General features: G+C 54.7%; 1 protein-coding gene across 1 annotated transcript in view; it reads right to left on the bottom strand.

Annotated features, from left to right (window-relative positions):
• SPATA7 (spermatogenesis associated 7) overlaps positions 1 to 11,410 on the bottom strand; it is a 34,553-nt gene extending 23,143 nt beyond the window's left edge. Inside the window, exons 1-5 of the mRNA XM_018563350.1 lie at positions 11,407 to 11,410; positions 5,818 to 5,830; positions 5,712 to 5,760; positions 549 to 623; positions 18 to 110 (exon numbers count right to left, since the gene is read on the bottom strand). Coding sequence (XP_018418852.1) covers positions 18 to 110; positions 549 to 623; positions 5,712 to 5,751 — 208 coding nt within the window. The 5' untranslated portion in view covers positions 5,752 to 5,760; positions 5,818 to 5,830; positions 11,407 to 11,410. The remainder of the gene's footprint in view (positions 1 to 17; positions 111 to 548; positions 624 to 5,711; positions 5,761 to 5,817; positions 5,831 to 11,406) is intronic.
• Positions 11,411 to 12,314: the final 904 nt, after the last annotated feature.

Here is a 12,314-nt window from a genome sequence, read left to right on the forward strand (position 1 = left end):
CCATCTAGGGTCCGTACCTTTCGCAGTGAGGATCTTATTGTAGTGGACAAGCATGTGGTCTTGGATCTGGTACTGGTCACTTAGCCGGCTGCTGTGGCCGGTGCAGAAGGCTGGAGGGGAGAAGAAGCAAATCAATACAAAATGAATACAACCAGCAACCACTATATTAAAGAGCACCTGTCATGTATACAGAGAAATCCAAATTTGGAGAGAACAGAAGAAGCCCAATGCATTTCAGGGGTTCAGACCCCCCCCCACCCCCTATCAGGGACAAAAGGTCACGAGATCATACGACACTATAACATACATGCAGCAGATTGATATTATAAAGGATCACATTAGAAAGTAAAATTACGCACGGAGTATAAAACCATAAAAAAGTGATCTAAAAAAAAAGGTACTTTTTGCAGCGATTGCCACGCGGATGTCACCCCATTGAAAGCAATGAGGCCGCGCGGCGACCGATGTGTGCACTAGCAAGCGATCGGTATGGCTCCGGTCTGAACCTGGCCTGAGAAGGTTACACGTCACTCATGCATCGCGCTCACCGTTGCTTTTCGTGCTCAAATGTCCCCTGAACGGGCTGGACACTCCGCAGCGGGGGATGGAGGGGGCCCTGGAGGCTGCAAAAGGAGTAAAATTGTTACCATGAAGAAGTTCCTTTTATATTTCTGCGTTCTCAAATCATAACGTTCTCCTTCCATTTCACACCTATTGATACAATGGGGGGGGGAATTGATCAAAACTGGAGCAGACAAAATCTGGAGCGGTTGCCCATGGCAACCAATCAGAATCCACCTTTCATTTTGAAATCCTAAGGCTCTGTTCACACCTAGGCGTATCGAACATGCGTTTTTACCGCGATTCGCGGTAAAAAAAAACACGCGCGACAAACACGCGTTTCCGAGGGCTACTTGGCTGTATCCGAATGGAAACGCGCGACAAAAACGCCGCAAAGAAGCTCATGTACCTTTTCAGGCGTAGGCTTTAGTGCTGGTTCACACCTAGACGTATTTAATATGCGCGGTTCGCGGTAAAAAAACGCGCGACAAACGCGCGTTTCCGTGGGCTACATGGCTGTATCCCAATGGAAACGCGAGACCAAAACGCCCCAAAGAAGTACATGTACTTCTTTGGGGCGTTTTGGTCTCGCGTTTCCATTGGGATACAGCCATGTAGCCCACGGAAACGCGCGTTTGTCGCGCGTTTTTTTACCGCGAACCGCGCATATTAAATACGTCTAGGTGTGAACCAGCACTAAAGCCTACGCCTGAAAAGGTACATGAGCTTCTTTGGGGCGTTTTTGTCGCACGTTTCCATTGGGATACAGCCAAGCAGCCCTCGGAAACGCGCGTTTGTTTACCGCGAATCGCGGTAAAAACGCGCGTTACGAAACGCGCGACAAAAGCGCATATTCGATACGCCTAGGTGTGAACAGAGCCTAACTGAACAAACTGAAGAGAGAAGCTGATTGGTAGCCATGCGCAGCTGCTCCGGTTTTGAGGAATTCCCCTCATTGTGTCTTTATTATCACACAGTACATCTGCCTCCGATTGCTGGATCCCTTCCCCACCAATCAACGCTTGTCACAATGCCGAATGATTTGTTTCTTGTGTTTTTCCTTTTGTTTCTTTTTATGTGTTATACAAAGTGAAGGAAAATCGTTGAGGGTCCATTCACAGCGGTTCGCATTATGGCAGCCGGTGTTCTATCAAAGTCTGTGACTGCGTTAGAATGTGTGACCGGTGACGTGGTCACACATTTTAACGTGATCCCGCCCATTTTTTCTGCGGTAAAATATATATCTAGAGGCAGAGCCAGCTGTGCCCGCCCCCTCCGCCGTCCTTTCCGCCAGTCAGCGCCGGAGGATCGGAGCGGGGAATCCAGCACCCCTGGAGAACCTGAGATCATAGGAAGTGAGAATTGTTACATTCATTGTATCTGTTGGGGGGTATAAAAAGCAGCTGAAAGGGTAACAGAGACTTGTGAGCGGCCCCAACCGTCGTGATAGAAGGAACTTTACTGCCTATCGGGCCAATCACAGAGTGCGGAGGAGCCCTGGCGCCATGCTAATAAAAAAATATGAAACTTAATTCTGTGTTTGAAAGTCAGAATTATTATTTTTAATCTCAGAATTCTGACTTCTAAACACAGAATTATGTATCCTATTTTTTTAGCATGGCGCCAGAGCTCCTCCGTATCAGAGCCATGGAGGGCGACTTTTATTCCGATACAATCTCTCATCTCCTCAGTGTCCGTGCCGCTCACGCCAACCAATGAGATGACTTATATTCTCTAAACCCTTGGATCTTAACTGGTGGGTCGGGACCTCGTGCTCTGTGGGTCGGGCCCTCGTGCTCTGTGGGTCGGGCCCTCGTGCTCTGTGGGTCGGGCCCTCGTGCTCTGTGGGTCGGGCCCTCGTGCTCTGTGGGTCGGGCCCTCGTGCTCTGTGGGTCGGGCCCTCGTGCTCTGTGGGTCGGGCCCTCGTGCTCTGTGGGTCGGGCCCTCGTGCTCTGTGGGTCGGGCCCTCGTGCTCTGTGGGTCGGGCCCTCGTGCTCTGTGGGTCGGGCCCTCGTGCTCTGTGGGTCGGGCCCTCGTGCTCTGTGGGTCGGGCCCTCGTGCTCTGTGGGTCGGGCCCTCGTGCTCTGTGGGTCGGGCCCTCGTGCTCTGTGGGTCGGGCCCTCGTGCTCTGTGGGTCGGGCCCTCGTGCTCTGTGGGTCGGGCCCTCGTGCTCTGTGGGTCGGGCCCTCGTGCTCTGTGGGTCGGGCCCTCGTGCTCTGTGGGTCGGGCCCTCGTGCTCTGTGGGTCGGGCCCTCGTGCTCTGTGGGTCGGGCCCTCGTGCTCTGTGGGTCGGGCCCTCGTGCTCTGTGGGTCGGGCCCTCGTGCTCTGTGGGTCGGGCCCTCGTGCTCTGTGGGTCGGGCCCTCGTGCTCTGTGGGTCGGGCCCTCGTGCTCTGTGGGTCGGGCCCTCGTGCTCTGTGGGTCGGGCCCTCGTGCTCTGTGGGTCGGGCCCTCGTGCTCTGTGGGTCGGGCCCTCGTGCTCTGTGGGTCGGGCCCTCGTGCTCTGTGGGTCGGGCCCTCGTGCTCTGTGGGTCGGGCCCTCGTGCTCTGTGGGTCGGGCCCTCGTGCTCTGTGGGTCGGGCCCTCGTGCTCTGTGGGTCGGGCCCTCGTGCTCTGTGGGTCGGGCCCTCGTGCTCTGTGGGTCGGGCCCTCGTGCTCTGTGGGTCGGGCCCTCGTGCTCTGTGGGTCGGGCCCTCGTGCTCTGTGGGTCGGGCCCTCGTGCTCTGTGGGTCGGGCCCTCGTGCTCTGTGGGTCGGGCCCTCGTGCTCTGTGGGTCGGGCCCTCGTGCTCTGTGGGTCGGGCCCTCGTGCTCTGTGGGTCGGGCCCTCGTGCTCTGTGGGTCGGGCCCTCGTGCTCTGTGGGTCGGGCCCTCGTGCTCTGTGGGTCGGGCCCTCGTGCTCTGTGGGTCGGGCCCTCGTGCTCTGTGGGTCGGGCCCTCGTGCTCTGTGGGTCGGGCCCTCGTGCTCTGTGGGTCGGGCCCTCGTGCTCTGTGGGTCGGGCCCTCGTGCTCTGTGGGTCGGGCCCTCGTGCTCTGTGGGTCGGGCCCTCGTGCTCTGTGGGTCGGGCCCTCGTGCTCTGTGGGTCGGGCCCTCGTGCTCTGTGGGTCGGGCCCTCGTGCTCTGTGGGTCGGGCCCTCGTGCTCTGTGGGTCGGGCCCTCGTGCTCTGTGGGTCGGGCCCTCGTGCTCTGTGGGTCGGGCCCTCGTGCTCTGTGGGTCGGGCCCTCGTGCTCTGTGGGTCGGGACCTCGTGTTCAGCGGGTCCCCGTGTGCCTTCCACTTTTCTAGGTGAAAGGCTCCTCTGCCTCCCTCTAGCGCAGCACTGTCAGTCCTTGCACCGAGCAGCCATTTAAAATATGCTGCCCGGTGCCGAGTGTCAGTTTGAGGTGGGACGGGGCTATGGCTGCAAGGGACCTCCATCCATACATGCATCGCTTACAGCTCCCTCGCATGTCCTGTAGAGGTGCCTGGACGGAGTGACATCACATTCTGGCTCCCGGCATCTCTACAGGGCCCACAAGGGAGCTGTACAATGGCAGATCTGTTGTGGGCTCTGTGAAGTCTATGGTGGGCTCTGCGGGGTCTCAGGTGGGCTCTGCGGCAGACCCCGCAGGGCCCACCATAGACCCCGCAGGGCCCACCACAGACCCCAGCTTTCCCGCTACGCTATTAGCGGAACATGTCAGTCGCTGGATACAGTGTGTGCGTTATATCCAGCGACTGACAGGTTACGCAAAAAAAAAGTCTTAAACAGGAAGGGGCGGGGCCAATTTAGTGGAAGGGGAGGTGCTTGAGTTTTGTCTTGCCTAGGGCAGCCCCAAACCAAACTACACCCCCTGGCGATGGGCCTCCATCTGGAGCGCTGCTGGATCTTCCGGGCGGCTCGGCGATGGAACGCAGATGGAGATTTCCTGGAATCAGAGCCGCGCGGAGGATCATCGGCTCCCTCCAGTCTGACACCGCGCCGAACAATGGTGTGTGACGGCCTCCATCTATAATTCATATCTGCCATTCAAAGGGGCGGAATGCGATCTGAGGGAGGGGCGCACCTCTGCGCCTGCAGACACACGATTCACCGCGGATTAACACCACTACGCCAACCCTGCTTTAAAGAGAACCTGTCACGTTACAAATATACAGCTGACATTGCAGATTTGATATGCGCTAATGGTTGTCACCCCGATCCTCCGCTGTGTGTGCACACGCCAGAGAAGCCCCGACCTCCATCTGTATGTGTGACCCTAAAGGGGCCCATTCACACTTGTGCGTTGTGTGGCAGGAATGCATGTGTTGATGCATCATTGTGAATGGCAACCAAATGCACTGTAGAGTGCAACGCATGATGTACCGAAGCGCAACCCGACGCATATACAGTGCAGGATAACACACCCCAATGTTGTAATGAATGGCTGAGTCACGTGATCAGTGCCGAGGCCGGTGATGTGTCGAAAGTGCGAACTTATCGAGTTGTGGGACCGCATGACTTCCGGTTTCCTCAGAACTACGATGTTTGCACACAAAACATGTTGTGCACGAGCGCCATCCACGGCATTGCCCTATACACATAGACCGCAGCAATAAAGTAATAAAATGATGTAGGATGACAGTAAGCCAGCACGTTCTTTATCTCCGGTGCCCCACTCAATATGGCCGCCGCTTGAGTGTGGCACCTGAGATAAAGAACGCGCTGGCTTAGTGTCATCCTACATCATTTTATTACTTTATTGCTGTGGTCTATGTCTATAGGGCAATGCCGTGGATGGCGCTCGTGCACAACATGTTTTGTGTAAAAACCTCGTAGTTGTGAGGAAACCGGAAGTAATGCGGTCCCACAACTCGATAAGTTCGTAGTTTTGATCGATCACCGGGATCCCGCAATGTTGGGGGTTCGCTGCGCTGTAGCTATGGTTACCCCCACGCTCAGGTCACATGATCCGGGCCGGTTGGTCGGATGGCTGTGGATTTTTGCATCGGGAAAACAACCCCGGGATAAGCCCCCCGGTGTCCGCTCGGGGCATAAACGTGAATATTCGGAGCGATCCATCGTGGAAAGATCTTATGTGATGTGTACAGAGAACCCCCGACCGCCATCCCCCCCCAGACATCGCTGATCACATGGCAGAGAATTGTTACGTTGTATCCGATCATCACTCACCGGCCCCTCCCCCCCTCCGATCACCGCCCGCCACCGGCATCCCGATCCGTGCTCACCACCGGCCGGCTCAGCATCACTTCCGGTCTACGGGATTACTGACAGGAAGCCGATCACCGGCACTGCAGACCCGTCCCTCCGCGTCGTCTTGAATCTGATCACGCTGCATCACTCCCCATCACATGCTGCGTCATCCTGATCCTACTTCATCATCCCCATCACCGGCTGCTTCATTCTGATCCCACTTCTTCATCCCCATCACATGCTGCGTCATCCTGATCCCACTTCTTCATCCCCATCACTGGCTGCGTCATCCTGATCCCACTTCTTCATCCCCATCACATGCTGCGTCATCCTGATCCTACTTCATCATCCGCATCACATGCTGTGTCATCCTGATCCTACTTCATCATCCCCATCACCGGCTGCTTCATTCTGATCCCACTTCTTCATCCCCATCACACGCTGCGTCATCCTGATCCCACTTCTTCATCCCCATCACTGGCTGCGTCATCCTGATCCCACTTCTTCATCCCCATCACCGGCTGCGTCATCCTGATCCCACTTCTTCATCCCCATCACTGGCTGCGTCATCCCGATCCCACTTCTTCATCCCCATCACTGGCTGCGTCATCCCGATCCCACTTCTTCATCCCCATCACCGGCTGCGTCATTCTGATCCCACTTCTTCATCCCCATCACTGGCTGCGTCATCCCGATCCTACTTCATCATCCCCATCACATGCTGCGTCATCCCGATCCCACTTCTTCATCCCCATCACCGGCTGCGTCATCCTGATCCCACTTCTTCATCCCCATCACCGGCTGCGTCATCCCGATCCCACTTCATCATCCCCATCACCGGCTGCGTCATCCTGATCCCACTTCTTCATCCCCATCACTGGCTGCGTCATCCCGATCCCACTTCTTCATCCCCATCCTGCAGACTATTCCATCACTGACCTCTCCCGAGATCTGCAGAGCATCGCTCCTGACAGATCCATATTGACACATCCTGCAGACTATTCCATCACTGACCTCTCCTGAGATCTGCAGAGCATCGCTCCTGACAGATCCATATTGGCACATCCTGCAGATTATCTCATCACTGACCTCTCCCGAGATCTGCAGAACACCGCTCCACCCTGACAGATCCATATTGCCACATCCTGCAGACTATTCCATCACTGACCTCTCCCGAGATCTGCAGAACATCGCTCCTTCCCATCTCCATCCTGACAGATCCATATTGACACATCCTGCAGACTATCCCATCACTGACCTCTCCAGAGATCTGCAGAGCATCACTCCATCTCCCTCCTGACAGATCCATATTGGCACATTCTGCAGATTATCTCATCACTGACCTCTCCAGAGATCTGCAGAGCATCGCTCCTTCCCATCTCCCTCCTGAGAGATCCATATTGACACATCCTGCAGATTATCTCATCACTGACCTCTCCGGAGATCTGCAGAACATTGCTCCGTCCCATTTCATGTCCCTGTTCCGGATTCACACTTCATGTGCGGTAACCAATGCACGTTCATATGTGTTATGTTGCGCGGTGACACGCGTTTCACTCATCCACTACGACTGCCGACTGTTGTCATTTACCATCTGAAATAAGTTACAAAGTAACTCATACGCCCCGAGGAAGGGGGAGGGGCGACACTGTGGATCCCTGAAACGCGTTGGCTGTTTTGTTCTATTGATCTTTATACTGTAAATAAAAACCATATTGGACTCTCACCCCCAGCAGTGGCGCCCCCTTCTTGTTCTATATAAGCACTGCGTTATGGCAGCTCAGTGTTGAATGGGCCGTCAACGCATGCGGCAAAAACTGCACCTGACCCTTTTTTTGGGGGGGGGGGATGCAACACATGGTAGCGTTGTGCCATAGACATGTTCCGAATCAAAAGTCAGAGGAGTTTTCCAAAATTCTGACACGTCCAAATTTCTGAATCCCAATGCGTCCGAATCCGAATTTCTGTTTCCGAATTTTGGATCCTGTCTGAATTTAGTACAAAAACGAAACTGAATGGGACATCATGTGACTTTTCTGGCCAATCAGATGTGTTTTTCGGTGTAATGCATCTGAATGGGTCTGGACACAAATTTTCGTCATGGCAACATGGGAGCCATATATTGGGGGGGGGGATTTATCAAAACAAGAGCAAACAGAATCTGGAGCAGTTGCCCATGGCAACCAATCAGCATCTCTCTTCAGTTTCCTCAGGTAAGATTTGAAAATGAAAGAGAGAAGCTGATTGGCTGCAGTGCAAATCTGCTCCAGTTTTGATAAATTCCCCTCACAGTGTATACATATAAGGCCCCGTTCACATGTAGCGCGATTTCCGCCGCGATATCGTGCATTTTTGCCGCGCGATATCGCGAGAAGTCGCCGGCCAATGCTATTCAATGGAGCTGTCTTAACTCCATGTCGCGCGTCGCGGTCGCAAGTCGCTTCAACCGGACCCTTTTTTCGGCGGATTTTGCTTTTTTTCTATGGAGCCCGGCGGAGAAGGTCGCGCTACCGTCGCTGGATCGTCGCCCCGAAAGTCGCGCTATCCCGGCCGCTGCAAAGGTATGTCGCTACATGTGAACGGGGTCTTATACTAAAGCCGAGGCTCCCAGACCCCAATGGCATTTGGGATCCGAATTTCCGAATACCATTTGGGAGCTCCAGAAAGCAATGGGGGTCTGGGAGCCCCGGCTATAGTATTATATGTATACGCTGTATGTGGCTCCCATGTTGCCATGACGAAAATTCGTGTCCAAACCCATTCAGATGCGTTAAACCGAAAACACATCTGATTGGCCAGAAAAGTCACATGATGTCCCATTCAGTTTCGTTTTTGTACTAAAGTCAGACAGGATCAGAAATTCGGATGTGTCCGTATGTCCGAAAATTCATCTGACTTTTGATTCGGAACCAACCGCACTTGTCTACGGCACAACGCCACCATGTGTTGCATTCCCCAAAAAGTATATGGCTCCCCAGACCCGGATTGCTTTCTGGAGCTCCCAAATGGTATTCGGAAATTCGGATCCCAAATGCCATTGGGGTCTGGGAGCCTCGGCTTTAGTATAAGACCCCGTTCACATGTAGCGACATACCTTTGCAGCGGCCGGGATAGCGCGACTTTCGGGGCGACGATCCAGCGACGGTAGCGCGACCTTCTCCGCCGGGCTCCATAGAAAAAAAGCAAAATCCGCCGAAAAAAGGGTCCGGTTGAAGCGACTTGCGACCGCGACGCGCGACATGGAGTTAAGACAGCTCCATTGAATCTTGGGAGCCTCAGCTTTAGTACTGTATGTATACGGCTCCCGGACCCGAATTAGATGGCCCTGAATGGAATTATATCCGAAACCCGAAATGAATTGAATTCCGGTGATCGATCAAAACTACGAACTTATCGAGTTGTGGGACCGCATTACTTCCGGTTTCCTCAGAACTACGAGGTTTTTACACAAAACATGTTGTGCACGAGCGCCATCCACGGCATTGCCCTATAGACATAGACCACAGCAATAAAGTAATAAAATGATGTAGGATGACAGTAAGCCAGCGCGTTCTTTATCTCAGGTGCCCCACTCAAGCGGCGGCCATATTGAGTGGGGCACCGGAGATAAAGAACGTGCTGGCTTACTGTCATCCTACATCATTTTATTACTTTATTGCTGTGGTCTATGTCTATAGGGCAATGCCGTGGATGGCGCTCGTGCACAACATGTTTTGTGTAAAAACCTCGTAGTTCTGAGGAAACCGGAAGTAATGCGGTCCCACAACTCGATAAGTTCGCACTTTCGACACATCACCGGCTCTGAATTCCCAAATCACGAAATATCCGAACCAAATGTCTCCGCAGCTTAGGCGTCTGTTGCGCCGTGCTGCAGGGGGAGGGGCATTGCCTTAGTCCATTGAGCTGCCATTCCCGGAGCGCATGGCACGGGCACCCGCGGCCCCCGAGAGATACCAACTGACAATCATGGAGATGATTTGTCACGTGCTCACAGGCGACGATCTTACAGGAGTCTGTCGGCTAATGGACTCAGAAGATTCTATTTTCTGCTTCTCGGATGATATTTCCCGGGATCGCTCCCCACTGAGCGGCTGCGTCACTGTAAATAATTGCTCCCATCTGAGGACAGCAAACCCTCTAATTTCCCTTCTCTATATCTATATACCCTCCCCCATCTGTACACAGCTCCTGGAAGGTCACCCCCTCCCCCGTCTGTACAAATTGTTTCCTCTTCTAGTGCAAAACATTCTATATCTGGATTTTCATTTCTTTTCAGATAATACCCCCGAAACGCGTCGCGGGCTCACCCGAGGGGCGGAGTCTGATATTAGAGCGGAGGCAGAACGCCGGGGTGACAGATCTCCGCTGGTCTCCCGCAGCACTTAGTGATCACAATGTCTCGTGTGCAGTGGAAGGATGAGAGCGCCGCACGCCGTAGGGATCAGTCCAGATCTCAATTTGTATTTATCACAATGAAAGGTTCTATCAAGAGTCGACGCGTTTCGAGGGTCACACACGGATCCCGCTTCACCTGGGCTCAGGATTTATTGTGCATCAGTAACAGGGGCGTCCCGAGGCCGGGTGTCCCCCGGAGCGGAGACCCGGTGACACCCCGCGCGTGACGTCACTGCGCATGCGCGACTAGCTAATTGACGCCTGCCGGTGTTCCGTCGAGATCTCCAACTCGTCGAGATCTCCAACTCGTGACGTCATATCCGTTGCAGGTTTAGACGAGACGGCGCTGGGGCGCGCGCGGCAGCCGTCGCAGTTTTTGCAATCCTCGTTGACTTCTCCACTTCCAGTAGGTGCGTCGGCTTAGAAATCGTCATCGGGTTCTCCAACTGCCGTCGGTGCTTGTGGCATCGGGGTGACCCGCGCAGGCGCACAACCGCAGACGGTCCAGCTTGGTACTTCTCTTGGGTGGCTGCGCAGGCTCCCTGATGGGAGTTGGGGGTCTCGACGGGTTGGAGAATTCGACAGAACACCGGTCGGCCATCTTGGTGATGGACGCTGGCAGAGAGAGGAGGGGACAGTCACCCGGTGATCGATCAAAACTACGAACTTATCGAGTTGTAACCAGTAATCAGGGTTATCCTGGAATTGGATTCCCTATCTGGAAATTCAGCTGTCGTGCGGAGGAAGGCGGGGGGGGGTGTCGGATTTTGCAGGACACAGATGCACGGCACAGTAACAATTTGGGTATTTGTGATTCATGAAGTGATCGGTCCCCCGGAAATCGGACAATGTGAATGCGGTTTGTAGATAGAAGTGATCCGCTCATCGCAATTCATCATCCGGAGTATATCACATAATGTGTCTGGTCTCAGGTGGCGGGATCGATAACCTTCTATAGGGAGCAGCTGCACTCTGTCATATCGGCTGCCTGGGGAGGTGACCCGGTCATGTGACCGGGAATCTGATGTCACTTCTGTTCAGCCGGATAAACTAATTTGGAACGTAATGCAACGTGTGGACGGAGCAGACGGCCTCCCCGAGAGGACAGTCACCGCGCACCGTGCGGCGCCTCCCGGCAACGCTCCGCCGTCACACAACCTGCTGATTCCCGACACCGAGCCGGGGAATGTGTCAGTGTAGGGATCGCCGCGGCAGCTCATCGCACAATAACATTTAGCTCTGCTTGCCCAAAGCCGGGCTACATGTAGAAAACAACTACCCGCCCGGTGCCTGGAACTGCATGTACCAGGCATCGGGAGATAGGAATGTTACACCCCCTGCCGCCCCTCTACTCCCTGCCGCCCCTCTACTCCCTGCCGCCCCACTACTCCCTGCCGCCCCACTACTCCCTGCTGCCCCAAGGCCGGGCCTCGGTTTAGGGTTGCCACCTTTTCTTCAAGCGAAACCCGAACACTCTAGTAGCCTCTATCTTCATTTTGGTTGCCCCTGTCTGCCTGACATCTTGTGTCCGGGTTTCTGCGGCCATGAAATCCGGACACAGCATTCAAAACCCGAACTGTCCGGGTGAATCCTGGACAGGTGGCAACCCTACCTCGGTTGGCCCTTTACTCCCTGCTGCCCCAAGGCCGGGCCTTGGTTGGCCTTGTGGGAAATCCGGCTTCCCACTCATCTACAGGGTTCTCCTATTCTGTGCTGTTATGCAAACTCAGGTGCCGGGAGACAGTGTTTCTTAACACCATGAGTTTAGGCAATAGCAACTGGCAGACAACAGGGGGCCCCTCCGAACAAGTCTCCCCTCCCCCCGATGATTAGTCTACTGCAGTCAGGAGGGAGCATTTCCTCAGTCCCCCCTCCCCCAGTGATCAGTCTGCTGCAGGCAGGAGGAAGCATTTCCTTAGTCTCCCACCCCCAATGATGGTGTCCCTCGTTAATGCCTGAACAAAGATGGTGCCGCCCCTTTGGAGAGAAAAGCAGATGAAGGCATTGTCAGGCTGGTTGACAGCCTGAGCGGTGTTCGAGTGTCACCCGCCGAGATGTCACCGCGCATGCGCGATGACATCATCGCGCACGCGCGACCGTGATGGACGCAGGCAGAGAGAGGAGGAGACAGTGACCCGGCGGCACACCTTATCCCGCCGGGTCCCCTCCTCTCTCCTGATACTGTCG

The sequence above is a fragment of the Nanorana parkeri genome, unplaced genomic scaffold (assembly GCF_000935625.1).
Source record: "Nanorana parkeri isolate BGI_ZX_2015 unplaced genomic scaffold, ASM93562v1 scaffold658, whole genome shotgun sequence".
Lineage (NCBI taxonomy): Eukaryota > Metazoa > Chordata > Amphibia > Anura > Dicroglossidae > Nanorana > Nanorana parkeri.